Source organism: Oryza sativa, chromosome 9 (assembly GCF_034140825.1).
Source record: "Oryza sativa Japonica Group chromosome 9, ASM3414082v1".
Taxonomy (NCBI): domain Eukaryota; kingdom Viridiplantae; phylum Streptophyta; class Magnoliopsida; order Poales; family Poaceae; genus Oryza; species Oryza sativa.
In genome coordinates this window covers 9730827-9751328 of record NC_089043.1, presented here as the reverse complement: position 1 = coordinate 9751328, position 20502 = coordinate 9730827, and the positions used below count along the sequence as shown (strand labels likewise).

General features: G+C 40.1%; 1 protein-coding gene and 1 long non-coding RNA gene across 2 annotated transcripts; both read left to right on the top strand.

Moving 5' to 3' along the window:
- Nucleotides 1-7282: 7282 nt before the first annotated feature.
- On the top strand, nucleotides 7283-8897 carry LOC9271794 (uncharacterized). The gene is made up of 5 exons (XM_015755779.3): nucleotides 7283-7430; nucleotides 7556-7807; nucleotides 8103-8133; nucleotides 8453-8497; nucleotides 8603-8897. The coding sequence occupies exons 1-5, from the start codon at nucleotides 7362-7364 to the stop codon at nucleotides 8665-8667; spliced, it is 462 nt and encodes a 153-aa protein (XP_015611265.1). The 5' UTR covers nucleotides 7283-7361; the 3' UTR covers nucleotides 8668-8897.
- Nucleotides 8898-18865: 9968 nt separating this feature from the next.
- On the top strand, nucleotides 18866-20502 carry LOC4346581 (uncharacterized). Its single transcript, XR_001539764.3, has 2 exons — nucleotides 18866-19247; nucleotides 20105-20502. It is a non-coding gene; the product is annotated as an uncharacterized lncRNA (long non-coding RNA).

Sequence of the window (20502 nt, the reverse complement as noted above, 5' to 3'; positions counted from 1 at the left end):
CCCACACAAATTTTTCTTCTTTCTTCAACAACTGTGTCATGGGTCGAGCGATTTTGGAGAAGTTCTCGATGAACCTCCGGTAGTACCCGGCCAAACCCAAAAGGCTGCGGACTTGGGTGACTGTCTTGGGTTGCTTCCAATCAGTGACGGCGGTCACTGTTTCGGGGTGCACAGCAACTCCTTTAGCTGAGATCACGTGCCCTAAGAACTTGACTTCGGACAACCAGAACTCACACTTGCTGAGCTTGGCATACAATTGGTGTTCCCGCAACTTTCCCAATACCAGACGGAGATGCTGCTGATGGTCTTCCTCTGATTGTGAGTACACCAGGATGTCGTCAATGAAAACCACAACAAACTTATCGAAGTATTCCATGAACACTTTGTTCATTAAGTTCATGAAGAAGGCAGGCGCATTGGTCAGACCGAACGACATCACCGTGAATTCATACAGTCCATAACGCGTGGTGAACGTGGTCTTCGGGATATCTTCTTCACGAATACGCAATTGGTGATATCCGGAGCGAAGATCGATTTTTGAAAAGACAGTGGCACCTTTAAGCTGATCGAACAGATCGTCAATCCGGGGAAGAGGGTACTTGTTTTTGATAGTAACTTCATTGAGAGCTCTGTAGTCAACACACATCCTCTTTGTCTTGTCCTTCTTTTCCACAAAAATCACGGGAGCACCCCATGGGGAAGTGCTTGGCCGTATATACCCCTTTTCTTTCAACTCTTCCAACTGTTTCTTGACTTCGGCCAGTTCATTTGCTGCCATACGATAGGGTCGCTTGTACAGAGTGGTTCCTGGAGCAAGATCTATCCAGAACTCAATCTCTCACTTGGGCGGCACACCAGGTAGCTCTTCCGGGAACACATCTTCGAACTCACTGACGATGGGTATTTCTGACAGTCCTATCTGATGAAGTTCTGAACTGCCGACAGAGGTTGGGGGTGCAAAGAAAACAACCGGTTGATCAGGCCCCCGGTACAGAGTGACAGTGCGTCTTGCGTAATCCACTACTCCTTGGAATTGAGCCAACCAATTCATCCCGAGGATCACATCCAAGTTCTTGGCGTCTAGAAGAATCAAATCTGAGGGGAAAGGGATTCTCTGGATTTCTATAGGAACGGCAGGGCTATAATACTTTGCTGTCATAACCCCTCCAGGGGTGGTGATGAGCAGAGGGTTCCGAAGCCGTTCTACCCCCAGCTGATTTCTCCCCACGAATGGCACAGATATAAACGAGTGGGAAGCTCCAGAGTCGAACAAAATGGTAGCAGGGATGGAATGAATGAGGAACGTACCAACGATGACGTCTGGAGTTGTCAGCACATCCTCGGCAGTCACGTGGTTCACACGACCCCGAGTGATATCCTTACCACCGTTGTAGGGGCGGGGAGGCGCTTGGCCTTGCTGGCGTCACGGCTTCAGGCATTTGTCCGCAAAGTGCCCGGGCTCGAAGCAGTTGAAGCACAGACGCTGCTGACCTTGAGCGTCTCTGCGGCCTTGACCAGGCTGCACAGCTGGCGCAGGAGGACGGGGTGCACGGTTCCCTTGCTGATTCTGCTGTTGCTGCGGCTGCGGGACGCGCACCACGAATTGAGGTCGGGGCGCGGAGCGAGGTTGTTGCTGCTGCTGCGAGGAGGATCCCCCTGGGTAGGGATTAGTGTAGCGGACCCTTTGGTTAGCCCCCTGTTGGTTGCGGAAATTCGCCAGGCGACGCTTGTGTGACTCTAGCCTCCTTGACCATAGGACGAGCCTTAGATCCCAAGCTTTAGCAATATTTTCGAAATAAAAATCCTTTCTTATTTGTGAAAATCCTCTAGTCTCTCTCCGTCTTGCTGCTTCATTTATCATCAAAAGCTGATCTCTAAAATTTTTTTTTCTCTTTTGTCTTTGCTTGTAGATGGCCGGCAGCATCAACTGTCGTGGCCTAGACCTGACTGGCTTCGTTTTGGAGCTGCGGGGCATGTGCGTTGTCTTGGGGTATCCGCATGGAGTGGACTACCAGGGCAAGCAGCTCCCGAAGCAGGAGGGTGAGGATGCAGAGCCCCACGCTGCTTGGGAGGTCACTGCAGTGATCCTCACCGGCTCTCCCGAGAGGACTTCGTTGGCAGTCACCGCGGGTGGAGATTCTTTCTCCGCCGCTTGCCAGAACGCCGCACTCCTCGCCATCGGCACTCTTCACCAGCGCTACCCGAACGAGTTGCAGCACTCGTCCTACCGCTACCACCCTCGCCGAGAAGGAGCCCGCAACTATGCCACCTTCAGGGATGCTAGCTCGGAGGATGACGCTACCATCATGCACCTGGCGCGCATGGTGGAGGCGTACGATGCGGCCCGTATCGACTTCCATCATATGGTGCGCCGTGGGTTGGTCGAGAACAACATGAAGATCCTGGAGCTGCGTCAGGAGAACTTGTAGCTGAAGAAGGACTTGGACGCAGTGGAGGCGCAGCTGTGTCAGCTCAAGATCGCTCACGCAGAGGTCTGTCACCCCAAGCGCCGCCGCGTCTGCCGCAGCCTGAAGATCACCGCCCGCAAGAGTACCTCCAGGTCTGAGCTTGTTCGTCAGTCCTTGGCATGGACTTGCTTCGTGGAGACCCCTCGCGCCGAGCCCGCGCCCTCGGTTCCTCAGGAGGAGGGAGCCTCTGGCGTTGGTAGCTCGGAGGATGTGCTGTTGCTCGGCTTCCGCCCTAGCCCGTTGCAGAAGTAGACGAGCAGTTAGTAGGCTTGCGCGTGTGTTCTTCTCGTTTGTTTTTTCTGCTGGAGTCGTGTGGGGCATGGTTATACCGGTGTGTGGTATAACTGTGTCGGAGCCTGTCTTTATTTTATTTGCTTAAGCAACTTGAACCTTAATGAACCAATTTAGTAGTAGAAATAAATTCAAGAATTATGGTAGTCGTGGGTGGTTGGTTTTAATAGTCAGCTCTCTCTGTTTGCTGGTTCTGTGTGGGATTTTCAGATGGTGACAACCAGAAGAAGTGCTGCTACCGGTGAAGGCAGTCACCCCGAAGGCAGCAACCACAACAACCATGGCAGCCCACCTCCACCTCCTCCCCCGCCACCACCACCACCACCTGACACCAACCCCATCCTCACCCAAATCCTCGCCCAGCAGGCCAACATGATGGCTGCTTTCCTCCACCACATCCAAAATCCGTCACAGCATAATGCTCCACCTCCACCACCACCCCCGCAACATTCTAAACTCGCCGAGTTCCTCCGCATCCGCCCGCCCACCTTCTCTAGCTCCAATAACACCGTGGATGCCTTGGATTGGTTGCATGCCGTGGGGAAAAAGTTGGATACCGTGTAGTGCAACGATGAGGAGAAAGTCATCTTTGCCGCTCACCAACTGCAAGGGCCCGCATCTCTATGGTGAGACCACTTCTAGGCTACGCAGCCAGAGGGGTAGCTTATTACCTGGGCCTGCTTCACCGCCGCTTTCCGGAGGACCCATGTGCCCGCCGGAGTCATGGCCCTTAAGAAAAGGGAATTCCGGGAGTTGAAGCAAGGCAACCGCTCCGTGATGGAGTATTTGCATGAGTTTAACAACTTGGCCCGGTTTGCCCTGGAGGATGTTCATGAAGATGAGGAGAAGCAGGAGAAATTCCTGGCAGGGATGGACCCTGAGCTGTCCGTGCGTCTGGTCTCCGGGGATTATCCGGATTTCCAGCGTCTGGTAGACAAGCGCATCCGCCTGGAAGCCAAGCACAAGGAATAATACACGCATGTAAGGAACGCCCGTTGGGTTATTTCTGGTCGTGACAGTTTTGTACCTATTTCTATCAAGCCGGCTTGTATAGCACGGCTAGGTCATATTACTTTGTATCATGAGTAAAGAAGCTAATCTAGAGTGGTTGCAAAAGAGAGTGCAAGAATATCGGTCTACATATTATATGTGTACTCTTTTGTTGCCCAAGACTGTAATTGGCAATATTGATAGAGCAAGAAAACATTGCTTGTGGAGAGGTTCAGAGGTAAACTCTAATAGAAAGTTGTTGGCTGCCTGGGATAAAGTATGCCAACCAAAAAAGAAAGGAGGTCTTGGAGTCATTAACCTTTCAATCCAGAATCAGGCTTTACTCCTAAAGTTTCTTGATAAATTTTATAATAGGAGAAAGGTGCCTTGGGTTGACCTCATATGGAATTCTTACTACTCTCAGGTTGTGCCTCATTTTTCAACCTCAAAGGGTTCTTTTTGGTGGTGAGACATTTGTAGGTTGATGGATTTATTCAGAGGCATTGCCAAATGTTGATGGTTATTCTTGTTCTTTTTGGGAGGATGTTTGGTCTGAAAATCCACCATTAACCTTTCTAATGCCTAGGTTGTATTCTTTTGCAAATGACAGAAAGGTTTCTGTACATAAATATCTCTCAACTGATATGTTAGATAATTTGATTCTTCCTCTTTCACAGCAGGCTTATAATGAATATTTGGAACTGACCGAGTTTCTCAGCAACATCAACTTGTCTCATGAGAATGATGTTTGGTCTTACATTTAGGGTGGCCTTAAGTATACCTCCCAAAAATTCTATGCCCTCAATTTTAGATTACTGCAGCCTCCGAGGCATTTCCTCTGGTTATGGAAGAGTAAGGTTTTCTCAAAGGTTAAGGTTTTTGGTTGGTTGCTTCTAATGGAAAGATTAAATACCAAATTTATGCTTGATCATAAGCACTGTGCCCCTCCCAATTGTGATCTCTTTTGTGTGCTTTGTCAACAGAGGTGTACTGAAACTCTTGTGCACCTCTTCTTTTGATGTCCTTTTTCGGTAGCCTGCTGGAATCATATTGGCATCTCATGGGATTCTTCTCTCAATTTGGAGAACATGCTTCTGTCGGCTAAAGCTCTTTATCTAGGAAAATGTTTTATGGAGAAATTTCTCTTAGGTGCTTGGAATATTTGGAAGCAAAGGAATGGGTTCATTTTTGAGGATAAATTGCCTTTGTTCTCTTCCTGGAAGCAACTTCTTAAGGGAGATTTGCTTCTTTTGCTGTTTAGACTCAATGCGCAAGATCAAGATGTAGTCAGGGACTGGATCTGTCTGTTGTAATCTCTTAGTAATTTCATATTTTATTTTTCTTAATAAAATTATTTTAAAAGCGGGGGCCTCCCCTGCTGTGTTCTCTTAAAAAAAGTATCGGTCTACAAAGAACGATATCGGAGAAACTATTGAAGATTTTGATGAAGTAGAAAAGCTTGGTCAAGGATTTACATCGGCCGATCCATTGGAGGAAGTAGACATCGGAGATGGAACTAAGCCAAGGCTTACTTTTGTAAACAAAAACATGAAAGCTGATTATAAGGTTAAAATAATTGAGTTGCTTAAAGAGTATGTTGATTGCTTTGCATGGGAGTACCATGAGATGCCAAGTCTTAGCTGTGATGTTGTTGAACATCGGCTTCCAATTAAACCGGGTTTTAGCCTTATAAACAACCACCTCATCGTTTTAATCCTTTGCTATATTATCGGGTCAAGGAGGAGATAGACCGGTTATTAAAAGCGGGGTTTTTTAGGCCATGTCGTTATGCGGAGTGGGTGTCTAGTATTGTCCCGGTGAAAAAGAAGGGGATTGGTAAGATTAGAGTTTGCATAGACTTTAGAGATTTAAATAAAGCTACTCCAAAATATGAATATCCTATGCCTATAGCCGACATGATGATTAATGATGCCTCGGGTCATAAGGTGATTAGTTTCTTGGATGGTAATGCCGGCTACAATCAAATCTTTATGGTGGAGGAGGATATGTATAAGACGGCTTTTAGGTGTCCAGGATTTGTTGGTTTATTTGAGTGGGTTGTTATGACTTTTGGATTGAAGAATGCCGGTGCAACATATCAAAGGACAATGAATTTGATCTTCCATGATTTGCTAGGTATTATCTTAGAAATCTATATTGATGATATTGTTGTCAAATCGGATGGTATGGAAGGCTATAGAGCCGATTTGAGTTTAGCTTTTGAGAGGATGCGCCGGTATGGTTTGAAGATGAATCCACTCAAATGTGCTTTTGGTGTGTCGGCGGGGAAGTTCTTAGGATTCATGTTGCATGAGAGAGGACTTGAGCTTGATCCTAAGAAGATAGAAAAGATTCCTGATTTCAAGGCGCCGACATGCAAGAGGGAAGTTCAAAAGTTGCTAGCTAAGGTAAATTATTTGAGGAGATTTATATATAACCTAGTGGGTAAAATCGATGCTTTTGTCCCTATTCTTCGCTTGAAAAAAGAAGCCGATTTTACTTGGGGGGCAAAACAACAAGAGGCGTTTGAGGGATTAAAGAAGTATTTATCTACTCCACCTGTGGTGCGAGCGCCTAAAGCCGGAATGCCGTTTCGGTTTTATATTGCCGCCGAAGATAAAGTCATTGGTGCCGTTTTGACACAAGAAGAAGATGGCAAGGAATACATCATTACATATTTAAACCATCGTCTTTTGGATGCTGAAACAAGGTATGTCTTTATAGAGAGACTTTGTTTATATCTATACTATTCTTGTACCAAATTGCGGCATTATTTATTATCTAGTACATGCATAGTTACTTGTCAATCCGATATTATTAAACACATGTTGCAAAGGCCAATTCTAAGTGGGAGAATTGGCAAGTGGGCGTATGCTTTGATTGAATATGATTTGGCTTATGAACCATTGAAATCTATGAAAGGTCAAATTGTAGTTGATTCCTCGTATCCTAGGAGGACTCATACAAATATATTTGTTATTCTTCAGTCTAGTCTTAATCGAATCCATGTAGGTCTCCTGCAGCCTTGCCGGAGTTAGTCATGTTTTCCTTATTGGGTTGGGACTTAGGAGGAAACCCCTAAACAGGGTACGCTTGCAATATTTGTATAGTTATTCCTTGAGATTTCCAACATTATAGGAGTATACCATATTTTTTACACCTAGAAAAACATGGAGTGTAATATCATGCATTGCTGAAGTTATTTTAGTGGAAACCACGGACAAATACTCATTTAGAAAGTGATAATCTTGTGCACAAATGCATCATTTCACACATTTGCGAGGTATTTGGGCTTGTGAGAGGTGTGCTGGATTTGGGCCTAACAACAACCAGGCCCATGGACCATTTTTTTGATACCGCTTCAATCCTAGCATTGGCTCGGGAAACCGGACACAGTTTGATGGAATTAATTAGCACACCGGTTTCATCTAAACCATGAGCCGCCCGTGGTTTTGGTATTACAGATATGCACGCCAGATACTTGCGTCCCTATCACGCATATATCTATATGTCTATATATATTGTTTCATTGGATAGAAAACTTACTCGATCTTTTCCTTCATCTCTCCCTTCCTCTTCACTATTCCAACGGTGCAGATCTAGAGGGAAGCAATGGATAGAAACACCTTGGGACATAGCAACTTATTAGAGGAATTGAAGGAATCAGTCAAGCATACGAAGGTAGGTCACTCATGTAGAAATGCAAGTTAAAACATACCGATGACTAGTAATGAGCTTATTAACATAGAGTTCCAAACTTTCTTCATTCAGTGAATTTGATTTGATTTTTAATTGTATTTGCTTAGGGAAAACAAGAAGATAGTTTTGGAGAGACAGCAAAGAATGATCATGTTGATCATTCCGATCTAGAATCCTCAAACTTACCTGATCCAGGAAAGAAAAACGTACCAAAAGATTTGGAAGCTCTAGCTGGGGCTAAAAAGGATGTACCTGAGGAAGTGGAATTTATTGAAATGAATTCCAATGATTTAGACAACAAGATGAGGAGGAACATTGGAAAGAGAAATCGTCAAGATGATAATGGGAGTAAAACAAAGGTTAGTAACTTTATATCTCAGATATGTTTTTTTAAGATTAGATGTATATGTTTTAGTTCATATTAATGCCATATGGTTTGGCCATGTTCATTACTATAGAATATTGGGAAATGGGAAGATAGTAACCGATTAATATTCATATTTGTGAAGTTGTGATGTTTAGAAAATTAATGCTAATTTCTTATAAGTGTAAATGCATGACACGATGCCTTTCATATAGCAAGAACGTTTTTTATCTTTTGCTTGGAAAAAAATATATTGACATTTATATATATATATATATATTGATATGCAGAAATCGTCTAATCGTAATGTGCAAGGTCACGGTATGTATGAATATTATTTATGTTATTATGTTTTAATTTTTTCAGTTTTTTCTCTTTTGTATGTATGAAACTTAAACATATTTAACAACATTATAGGGAATCAATAACTATATTGGGCATAATGAAACCGATTTTCACTATTTTGTAATAAATTAAATGTGGCATAACTTTTGATGCTAAAAAGGTAAAATGGTGTTTTATATTTTTTTTCTATGTAGTTTACTAACTTAGTAGTACTTAACTTAGGAATTTGAACTTGTTGATGCACAAGTTTGTAGCTCTCGATGCCAATAATATTATATTACTTTAATATGCACAGGAACTAGTAGGTCCGTGAAAGGAAGGACAACAGAACTAACTCCAGGTAATTATAGTAAAGTGGCATTTGTTTATGAAAGAAACTTTGTAATTTGTCAATTCTTATCCAGTAGTAATTTCATCTAAATCGGTCTAAATTAAACATATGCAGATCCTACTAAACACGCAATGGGAAGGGGGGCAACCAGACTCACACTTCCTCACGGTTTTGTGTAGCTGTTATTGGAGGATTTGATATGTTAAGAATTAGTCTGCACTGAAGTTTCTGAATATTGTGCAATTGTTGCTGGAGTATGTAACTTCTTCTGAATTGGTGTCTTTGCCGATGTTTTTGAATATGCTTCCTCAGTAGCCACCTTGAGATGTTAGCATTTGGTTTTAAAGTTGTATTTTCATTGTCAAGTACTTAAGTTCTTTATTTATCAAATCAAGTAATTTTGCAAAAATGCCATCTTTGTTAGTTTCTGAGACTAGTTATTCATTTGATCAGACTAGAAATGGTAAATTATTTTATGAGTCGGTCTCTTAGCTTGATGAGAATTGTCAATTGTTACCAATTAAGCTAGTAGGATCATTGTGGTGAATCCTGCCCACATGGGGTTTTCTGCAGCCACATAGCACGTAAGGTTATGACTCGAATCTTAGTATTGAATCTCGAGAATTAATACATGCTCACATGGGTTGGTTTACCATTATATGTTCAAGGCGTGTACCCATGCCACGTAAGCTTAGACCTGTCTTGTGTATGGGAACATGAGAGGGGTGTGTTAGGCCTTCACTTTTGTGTTAGGCCTTCACCTTGGAATATGAAGTCACACCAAACACCAAACATGCAACCTTCAAATGAAGTCTAGCACTTTTCAACTCTTTTTCATTTTTAATATTTTTTAGTACTTAATCTACAAGTGCTCAAAAATGAAGTCTAGCACATTTCAACTCTTTTTCATTTTCAATATTTTATTGGTACCTTGTATGCAAGTGCTCAATTATTTATCCAGCTTCCTTAGTTTTGTACAAAAGTTAGGGGCTGGTTCCATAGAATTCTAGGATCCCTCAAAAATATGCCCCACAAAGGCTCCCATAGAGAATGCTTACATGTCAGCAGTATATTGTCCTTATGTCCACTGACAACCTTGCCTTAAGGATCTTCCTTAAGGACCTTGACTGATCTACAATCTGCATGTTTTCATTGGAGAGGAAGAAATACGGGTCATACATGAAAAGTTCAGTATGAGCTAAGGGAAAAATATCAAAACGCTGCTAAAAATCATTTGATTTTTCAATACACAAAGATCGTAAGAATATGTTAGCCATGGATACACAGTAAGTATATGTTGTCCGCCGGTACTCAGTAAGTCAAATAAAAGAAGGAGAGAACATCACATCAAACAAAACAATGAAAATAAGACAGAGCTATTCACAACCCTTCAACTGTCCTAAAATACCGTCAATTGATTCAAAATTCAAGTTTAAACCAGCCATGAGTACTTTGCATGCTTGGCCATATTCCTAAAGATGCAAAACGTCAATCACTATGCTGGATCAAGCCATCTCTGACGTGTCCAAATGCTCATGTTTAATGGGTTTGGCTTTGGTTAGAGATTAGTGGTCACTAATAACAAAAACTCACCTGTGACAGGTGAACACCCGTCTTTTGTGACGGGTGAGTAAATCATCTCTGACAGGTGATAACTTGTCACCCGTCACAGATGAGTCATCAGTGACGTGTCATAACTTCGGTCTGTCACTGGTTACTCATCTCTGACGGGTTGTAACATACGACCCGCCACTGATGACAAAACAAGAATTACGATTTTTTTTATTTTAAATGCAACAAAAAAAAAACTCAAACTCCACAGAGAGCACCCTTACCAACTCACCTACTCAGCAAATATTGATTACTCATTGAATGTTATTATTTTGTCTATGCTTGTCTTAATCATTTAACATATATTTAACACTCTAAATGACATCAAATGAAAATATTATCAACTAAATAGCTATAGATCTTATAGTGTTCTATAACTTGTAAGTAGAGAATATCTTCATCTGATGTCATTTGAAGAATTCAAAATTTCATTTTCAAAATAGATCTCACCTTATAATGGATATTTTTTGAAAGGACATTATAATGGATCTTCGAACATGCAAACAATCTCAAATGAACATATTGTAAACTAAAATGTTGTCAATATGGTTGAGTTCTATGACTATCATATGGGGCATGTTTCCATCCACGTCATTTGATAAAACTCAAAACTTTGTTTTTAAAAGTAGATCTCAACACTTGTAATGCATATTTAGCGATGTAAACGACCTCTAATGAAAATGATATTAGTTATAAAGTTATATATGTCATCGAGAGCTCCAACTTTTATATAGGGCATGTCTCAATCTGAGATTTTTTTTGCAAAATTTAAAATTTTGAATTTTCACTTATCACTAACGAGTCGTAACCAACCCCCGTCAGAGATAACAATATGTGACGTGCGGTAGTTAAAGATCTGTCAGAAATGAGTGGTCTCATTTATGGTGGGTCATACATCTGTGATGATCCATGGTTATGACCCGTCACAGATCATCCATGACGGGTTACAACTATGACCTGTCGCAAATGACCTCACATCTATGATCGGTCCTCATATGATGAGTCACGCAGATGGCACGTCACTGATGCCCGTCACGTTAGTAAGAGATCCCGTTGGCCAACGTGGAGACCGGTCAGGCATGGTGGCGGCAAAGGAAGACGACGACAATCAATGGCGGTGGAGTGCGAGGTGGCGTACGACGAGGATGCGGACTAGTGGTAGGATGGTGGCGGTGCCCGGTGTTGTCCGTCAAAGCTTCGTTGTGACCTACATGTATCAAGACAGTGGCAAGGCAAGCTCAACACCGATAGCCAGGCCTCTGGTGATGACAACCAAAGCACGTCTGACCATGGTGTCTCAGTGGAGTGTAATCCAAGGTCGGCGCCCATTCGTCCTATCCACCTCCCACCATGGCCCCAAGCGTGTCGTCGAGGGTTAATAGCGGAAGTTGCCTGTCCTCTGCATTGAGTCCAATGATGGCGGCGACATGTATTTTTGTCCTCGTCGTCATCGACCGTTTCCCGCAACAGCACCGCAATCGATGGCATCTCTAAGAGCAAGACTAATAATACAGCCGATCTATTGGCTATAAAGTTTTTTATAGCTTTCTCTTAGTCTATCCATATAATAGTTAGCTCTTTATAATTAATACAGGGTCCACTTGTCTCTCTCACAGAGTTTCTTAGTTCTTGTGTCCAAGCCGGCTGTAAGTTTACAGCCCGTTTCTCCTCTCTCTCCTCTCTTCTCTTCTCTACCTCAGTATTTAGCTGGCTAATAGCCTACTATTATACTTATACTTGCTCTAACAGTGACAGCGAGCAGCCAGGCAGCCAACACGGAGCCAACCCAGCAGCGTGGGCGGTCCGGCAGTGGCGGCACGTGCTCCCGGTGTGGCTCCGACGAGGGAGTGGTTCCCGAACCGGGTTCAGTCCCAGAGAAAGGCATCCCGATCAATTTTTCGATTAGAACACATGTTTTTCTTCCAGTTTTCATCTTTAAGCAATAAATGAATATAGATCTAAAGCAGGAAACTTCTCTACTGCTATTATAGCTTGAACAACATGATGAAATGCAAGAAAACCTAATAATGTACTAATTGCAACAAACAAATTTTTACCGTAGATTGATCTGCGCAATAGGACTTGAAGCAGTGGTGAGTCAATTGCGGTGACGAGGAAGCATATGTAGCCGTAGCTGCCCCATCAACATTACTCCAACGGTAGAGCTGCTAATAACGTGTTGTGGAATGACTACATTGACGGATCGCCCAAATCCGCTCCCTTCACTCCTATAGAAGATGAGGCGCCCAGTAGATGTAGAAGCTCGTATCACATCTTAATAAATCACACCATAAGAGATAACAACACGAGATGTAGGGGTTGAGCTTTGTTTTTATTATCAATCATTATGTGTATAATGATAGGCTATTTACAGGTAGAGGGAGGCTTAGAGATAAGAACAAATTTATGTCTAAAATTGGTTCTGATTGGTTTATAAGAAAATAGTATTTATCTCCTCTTAGAGATAATATTCGTAACGGATAGGATATTAGGAGAGCTAAGTGGTAATAGCGGTCTAGTGGCTGCGCTATGCTTTGAGCCTTTGTTGTTATGACCATCCCATCCCATTCACAAAAGTTTTCCAACCCCTTTCACAAAAGTTACATTGCAAGCCAGCAGGAAACTAACCAAAAAAGGTAATTAATATTTTTTTTTACATTCAGATAGAGATGCATATTTCTGTTGGACTTTCTACCAAAGGCTGGATCTACTGTTTACAAAAGGTCTTCGGCCTTAAAGACTTAAACCACGGATAATCTTTGTTGCTCTTGATCAGTCCTGCAGCTGTACTCCAAAGTTATCTTTCAAATCTTATGATATTTGAAAAAAAAATTTTGCATTTACGGTTAATTTATTCAGTATTTTTTTTGTTCGTGCCTCAATTTGTCTTTTTACTCAAGAGTTCGTATTTCTTAGAGCTGTCTACTCCAAATATTTCTTGGAGCTATATTAGTCTATTAAAATTGTATTAGATAGTTCAGTACTACTTCTATAGAGCCCTATATTCCTGATTTTGTTTTTTATATTAAAACATAAAATTAGAAAATAGGATAGCTCATAATCACTGAAGTGGCACTCGAGAGGTTCACAGAAATTAGAAATCATGTGATGCACACAAAAGAATTTATATACATGCGACAAAAAGAACAAAAGTTGATGCAAATGGACAAAAATATTCTGGAGAATAGAATGAACAGAGTATAAGAAGAACTTATGACAAACATGATGCTTTCTAGCCTCCTATATATGTTGTCTCTTATGGTGGAACCTATCTATACAGATTTAAGTTTCAGAATTAACACGAGTATTCATAAAGTATTCATATTTACGGTTAATTTATTCTATCAGTGATAGGGACTTTGTCATATGTCGACCTAATTTTTTGAGGTGTTTATAGGGGTGTTTTTTTGAGGTGTTTATAGGGGTGTTTGTACACGCATATATACGAGCGTCTATGTCTGTTACGTGCTCTGAAGTTTTATTTCAAACTAGGAAGGTAGGCCGCGTGAATACGCGGACATGCGTCGTACGCTAAGTTTGAGACACTTGTAAGAGCGAACTATTAACCGAAGAACATCTATCATGATTTCTCCGTAAAATGTTTTAGTCGGCATTAATTGCTTTTATAATTTTTTAACCTATTAGCTTTATATTATATCATATTTAAGTAATACTATCTATAAACAATTATTTATAATCTTTTTCATCATTTGAAAAGAAGGTAGACTTATTTTCTTTAGAAAATATGTCAACGAAAAGTAAGTGTAAAGTAAAAGTAAGGTGTTTTTTAATTGCATATATGTTATCATGGTTTATTCGAGGATGAATTGGGTGGGACATGAAACTCCATTAAATGTATGGGTTCATATAGCCTAATATGATAGATGTAGTTTGACAGCCAGTCCATCTATGAACATTTCATGTAGAGTGGGTCAGAGGTTCCACGCAAGCTAACGTGAATATAATAACAACGAAATATAATTGCGCAATAATACTTTTGAAATGTGATGTACCATGAATACACACTTTTTTCTTCTTATATAAGATAGATATAATGGTTAGAAATAATAGTTCCACCGGTTTAAAAGTCATAGGAGTATTCCAGAAATGTAGCTTAAATATTATGGTTGTTTTAATATCGAACATTATTACGAAGTGAATGTAGCTCAACTGGTTAGGTTCTTTGTGGTGGAACTTGCCCACTCGGGTGCAAGTCCTAGACTTGACAAATTCTTTCAATGGTAGGTAACGTATCCGTCGACAGTGATGTTCGTGGCGACCTCGTCAATGTCAAAAATATGTCAGTCTAATCTCTCAGAAGTACTCATAGGGGTATATGCATGTGTGTGGTGGAACTTGCCCACTCAGGTACAAGTCTTAGACTTGACAAATTCTTTCAATGGTAGGCGACGTACAAATCGACAGCGAGGTGCGTGGCGACTTCGTCAATGTCAAAATATGTCAGCCTAATCTCTCAGAAGTACTCAGATGAGTATATGCATGTATGCATTAATAGGGGGTGTGTGTGTGCGCGCTGTGAGTTTTTGCGTTTGTACTTAGTTTCTAAAAAATATCAAACATTATTTATGGTTTCTCTTTTAATTTAAGAGATAAAACAATAGGGAGTGGACGACAGTATTGTGTACATGGGAGGGTGAGGAGGTGGTGAAGATTTTATTTTTCTATTTTTCTAAATGATTTAAGTGAAAGTTGATGACGGGGTGTTTCATTTTTTCTAAGAATTTCTATGGTTTTTCCTTTTTTTTTATAGGAGGTAACCCATGGCAACTTAAGATTTTTTTTTAAAAAAAAATAGATCTAATAGTTAAAAATAATAGATACGTCAATTTAATTACTATTTATTACAATTTTACGACATATTATACGGTGATTTATTAGCGCTCTAGAGCGTGTTTAATTGATTTTTGTTACGTACAATGAATGATTTAGTATAACATAATACATAATACATATGTACAATTAATTTTCAGTTGTTATTTAGTTGCCATGTTAACTTCTATGTAGTAAAATATAGTTAATGTGATCTTGATTTATTTATTTATTTATTTATTTATAAATGAAACTATAAATATTTATAAAAAAACATACTTTTTTTATACCCGGATGGTATGGAATAAAAGTACAAAGCCACTGGCAAGTATATCTATGTACCATATACTAAAAGATCATTAAATACTGTCTAATAGTCATTTAAATGGTAGCATAGAATATATTATAGAGCACTTACTTAGAAGATCGTGTGGCACTCTTGGATTGGAGTGTTTCCTCTAACTGGTGGAACTGCATTTTTTGATCAATCACAAATAAAGATATAAAATTATAATTGTTGTGGTAGCTAGAGTCAAAAGCTGACCTTAACCAAATATGTCATTTTGGATATGTATTGGGAGTGACAACATAAAATAAACATCGATTGTGCCAATATAGAGCCCGAGGGGCATTGAATGTATGTACATACGTACACCATAGCCCAATATCCACCCCTCCGCCTCATTCATCCCCTCTCCAAATGTACTGTCTCTCATGTTTTCATCATATATTAGTTAGGAACCCTAATTTATTATAATATTTTAAAATAAATAGCTATTTTTTATCGACTTATGTCGTTGGACCATTATTAACTATGTTTGAACTTCTTAAATAAATATGTTATTTTTGGGTTATATTCTAACTATTTTCATATCATTTAAATAATTATTAGAAAATATGAAAAAAAAACCAATGATATATACTTTACCTGTTGAAAATATTTTTGGTGAATTTTCTTTACATCTATGTATAATGTAGGATTTATTGCTATTGAAATACCAACCAAACAGTTTCGAAAAATTCCAAAATGATTTGAGAATGTTAATCTCACACAAATTAAAATTTAAATTGGATCTACTTAAAAAAACACAACTAAATTACATGGTTTGCATTTTTACATAGTTCAAATTACCGTTGTATATTTATTAAGTAATATTTTATACCATAAAGTATATAGTTTGATGCGGGTTTTTTTTTGAAAAATTGTTGTGGAGTTAATTAATACATGTTGATTTCATTTGCTGCATTGTATTTTAATTATGTATTTTTATTAGTAAGATGAATAATCAAACATATGCTCAAAAGTCAATAGCGAAAAAAGTAATATAAAAATATTTAGGAGTACACTAGGTAAAAAAAATAAAAGTGGGGTGAATGGGAATAGAAAAAAGAGTAAATTTCACAAAACTACACGTTTTATGGTCCAAGTTAACAGGATGCCACGTCCTCATTCTAAGTGGAACAACCATGTCATCTCATAGGTGAATCCATTCATTGATAGTGTGGTTTTGTGAAATTACACTAACAAAATATATGTACTTGAGTGCCAATTGTCAAAGTGTATGTGATTTTCTACAATTTGGACCACAAAACGTGCAAGGAGAGGAGAGAAAGGGAGGTTTTAATCTAATCTAATGGTGCAAAATAATGGATCCACCAGTTTAAATGAAAATTGAGGGCAAGATGTTTCCCATCTATTAAAACGCCACGTGGCGGTTTAGGAGCGTTTGTAGGAAGTTTAATGGACTTTTAGTATATAATATTAGATAGATTTAACTAAATTTATTTATATTTGTGAAGTTATATATTTTATTTTTATATTGTAGAAATAATATATTAAAGACCATTGATTTTTATGGATGTATGTTTTTTTCTGTCTTTTTCAATATATGTGCATTTTTTTCTTCTAGCGAAGAATAGGAAAGCTTTATCGTTTTGTTTTCAGTCACGTGCGTTTGTACGTACGGAAAGACAAGAAATAGCGTTTGCATCGTGTAGCGCTGGTACGTTATAAACATGAGAAAATTATTTTTTTAATAATAGATCTAATTTAATGGTGTAAAATAACGGGTCCACCAATTTAAGTGAAAATCAACGGTGAGATTATATAGTGCCATGTGGCGACTTAGGAGCGTTTGTAGGGGTACACGTGGTGGCTTGACAGCAATCAACGGTGAGATTATATAGTGCCATATGGCGACTTAGGAGCGTTTTTAGGGGTATACGTGGTGGCTTGAGAGCGTTTGTGGGAAGTTTAATGGACTTTTAGTATATAATAGATAGATAGATAGATAGATAGATAGATAGATAGATAGATAGATGGATGGATAGGTAGATAGATGGTAAAAAAATATAGGAAGCATCTAGTCACTTACCCAAATAATTAACATATCTCTTTGCAACTTAAGACTCAAGAAACTGTGCGCTATGAATAGACTAATTTAATTAAGCAAACAATCCCACAATATATAGTATCATACTAAAACATAAGCATCTTGTGCAAATTGTCAAAACACCGCCCAACAACTTTGCAAGCGAAGAAAACAACTTTTTTGGACGCAAACGTAAGCCACTAAGATCGACAAGAACGTCAATAAGTCATCGCATTGTCTCCTTCAGGATCTTTTTGTTTGAGCAATTTTTGACAATGCAGTTTCGTGTACCGCTACATATTTTAAGCTAGTCCATCCATCCCTCATGTGAAAATATATGTCTACTACACCCAGCGACAATGACTCTATTAGGAACAGATGAAGGTTTGAAGAAATTTTGTGGGAAAAATTTAACTAACAAATTAACCAATAAAGTTCCTGGTTTTCCAAGAAAGTCTTGGGTAATTAGCGAAGCAAATGAAAAATTCACTTTAAATGGGCATGCAAACACCATTTTTAGTATTCTCTCTATCATATAACACGCAACTACCACGAATTAAAAAACCAAGAAATAATTATTATCACCTATTTATTTAAATCATCTTAGTAAATGCATATACGATGATACACCTAAGAAGATTAGGGATATCTGGAGGGTAGATGATTTAGAAAAAGTATTTAAAAGGAGAAAGTATATTTATGCACGTTTTCTATTAGTAGAACATTGGAAAAAATAGTTGTGACATATATTTTGAAATAAATAGAGCACTAAAATTAGGCTCCTTTGGAACATACTCTCTCCGTTTCACAATGTAAGTCATTCTAGCATTTCCCACATTCATACTAATGTTAATGAATTTAGATAGATATATATGTATAGATTCATTAACAACAATATCAATGTGGAAATGCTAAAATGACATACATTGTGAAACGGAGGGAGTATATAATAATTATAAATGATTTTCACATAAACTAGTTCAAGTTCTGTGAAGTTACTCCAAACGTTCTTCATTCCCAGGGAGGCCTTGGGTTTTGTTTTGGTCTCCTTTACTAAATTTTTATGAAAAAAAAGGCGCACGTGGCAGAGCCTAGCAAATTGATATGTCTATGACACGTGGGGTAATATTAAAATAACAAAGTTTGGCATGCTTAGAAAATGTGCACTACTACAATAAAGGTTTTCCTTGGACACCGGGCCCTTTTGTTTCCAGGCAGACCAAAACTGGAACCGCACGGGAAAAAGAAGAGAACGGCGCCGGTCTGTCATCCGCATGGGAAAATGGATTTTCCCGTGCAGGCGTCTTAAGAGAACCGCACGGGATAATCCGCATTATCCCGTGCGGGCGACTAAAGAGGGCCACACCGAAAAATCTATTTTCGCATGCTTTTTAAGTTGACCGCATAGAAAAATACCCTTCCACTTTTCCCTCTCACCCATTTCAAATTTTACAATCTGTCTCTTCCTTTTTTTTTTTTCCTTTTTATTCTCTCTCCCTTTTACACTCCTCGATCTCCTCCCCATCTGCCTCTTTACTCTCCTTCCCACCCCTCTATGTCCTCTCTCTCTTTGCCTCTTTCCTCTCCTCTCCTCCTCAGTCCCCACCGATCGAGCACCGCTGCCCCCGCCACCGACGGCGCGGGAGGCGGCGCGGCGGCTGCTGGCAGAGGCACGGCGGCGGCTCCGCGAGTGAACGACTATGACGAGGCGCGACGCCGACGACGAGACGCGGCAGCGGGCGCTACGACGACGACGAGGAGGCGCCGCCGCCCCGGATCCAGGAGCGGCGAGCCCGGGCGGCGGCGGCGGGCGCGACGACGACCGGGCGGCGCCGGCGCGGATCCGACCGGAGCGGCGAGCTCGGGCAGCGGCGGCGTGGTTCTCGCGGCATCGGGCGCGGCAACGACGACGACGAGCGGCACCGACACGGGATAATCCGGCTAGGGTTAGGTTTTTTTTTACTTTTTCGTTTTTTTTTTCCGTGCGGTTCGCATTATTTGATTATCCCGTGCGGTCCACTTAACCCGATCGCACGGGAAAATGATTATCAACCCGACCGCACGGGAAAATGATTATCCTGTGCGGTTGAGCTACCGCACGTAAAAATTTTCATTTTTTCAGACGACTGTCTCCGGACAGGCAAAATCCCCGCTCGGAAAAATGAATTTGACCGTCCGGAAAAATAGTTCATGTAGTAGTGGTTGTTTTCACTAAACACTGGCCAAAGAAAAGTGTCGTGATGTTTAAAACAAACTTTAATTTTCAAGTTCCTCATTACGTGGACGCTAATGTAATAGCACATGACCTCATTCGAGAAAATAGAGGAACATTGTAAATTGAGATCAACACCAAAGAAGTGTTCTTTCAAGGATACTAAATCAAACGGATAAACAAACCAAGATGAAAATTTTAAAAAACGAAAAGTACTGTCAAATTACTATTCAAATTATCAACCGTAACCATAAATTTAAAAATTAAATATTGTACATGTTCTCATCGTTTACTTGTTGTCTTATCAACTTATCAACCGTAGGTAAACTTTAATTTTAAAACTTAATTTTATTGATTTTGTGATTCTTCGTTGTACTTTTCAGCATTTAGAACACAGATATAAGACTTTTAGACACAAATTATTTGTATAGCTCTGTTTATTTTTCTAACGGCCTATCGACCGTAGAGAAAGCTACAATGAGATAGCTCTGTTTTGTTTAGTACTCCTACTACTACTATATAATGTCAGGCGAACTAACTGGATCGTGCCAAAATCGAATACTCAAGTAGTTACACGTTGTTGGCTGTCAGGTGTCTCCCGTTCCTGTGGCTGATGGAAGATGTGAGACCAACACCACAACGTTGTGGTGTGTACGGAGTGGTCTTCTCGTCTTCGTGCCGTCTCCAATGCTGTCGCGACAGAAAGGCAGAGCTAGCACGGTAGCCACAACCTAGGCCGGCTGGGCAGGACCAACAAGCAAATCATGGTGTCCAGAAATTTTCAGCATCACTGATGGCGATGCGATGCTAACGCTGCTGGAAAAAGGGGCTTTACCCGCCTTTGGTAACCTCTATATTTTTGGTTATGTAACCGGAACCACGATCCGAGATTAAAGATATTCATCTTCAATCTCGGCTAAAATAACTGGGACTAAAAATCCTAAAGATGATAGTCCCGGCTAAAGTTTATTTTATTTTTCTTCATTGTT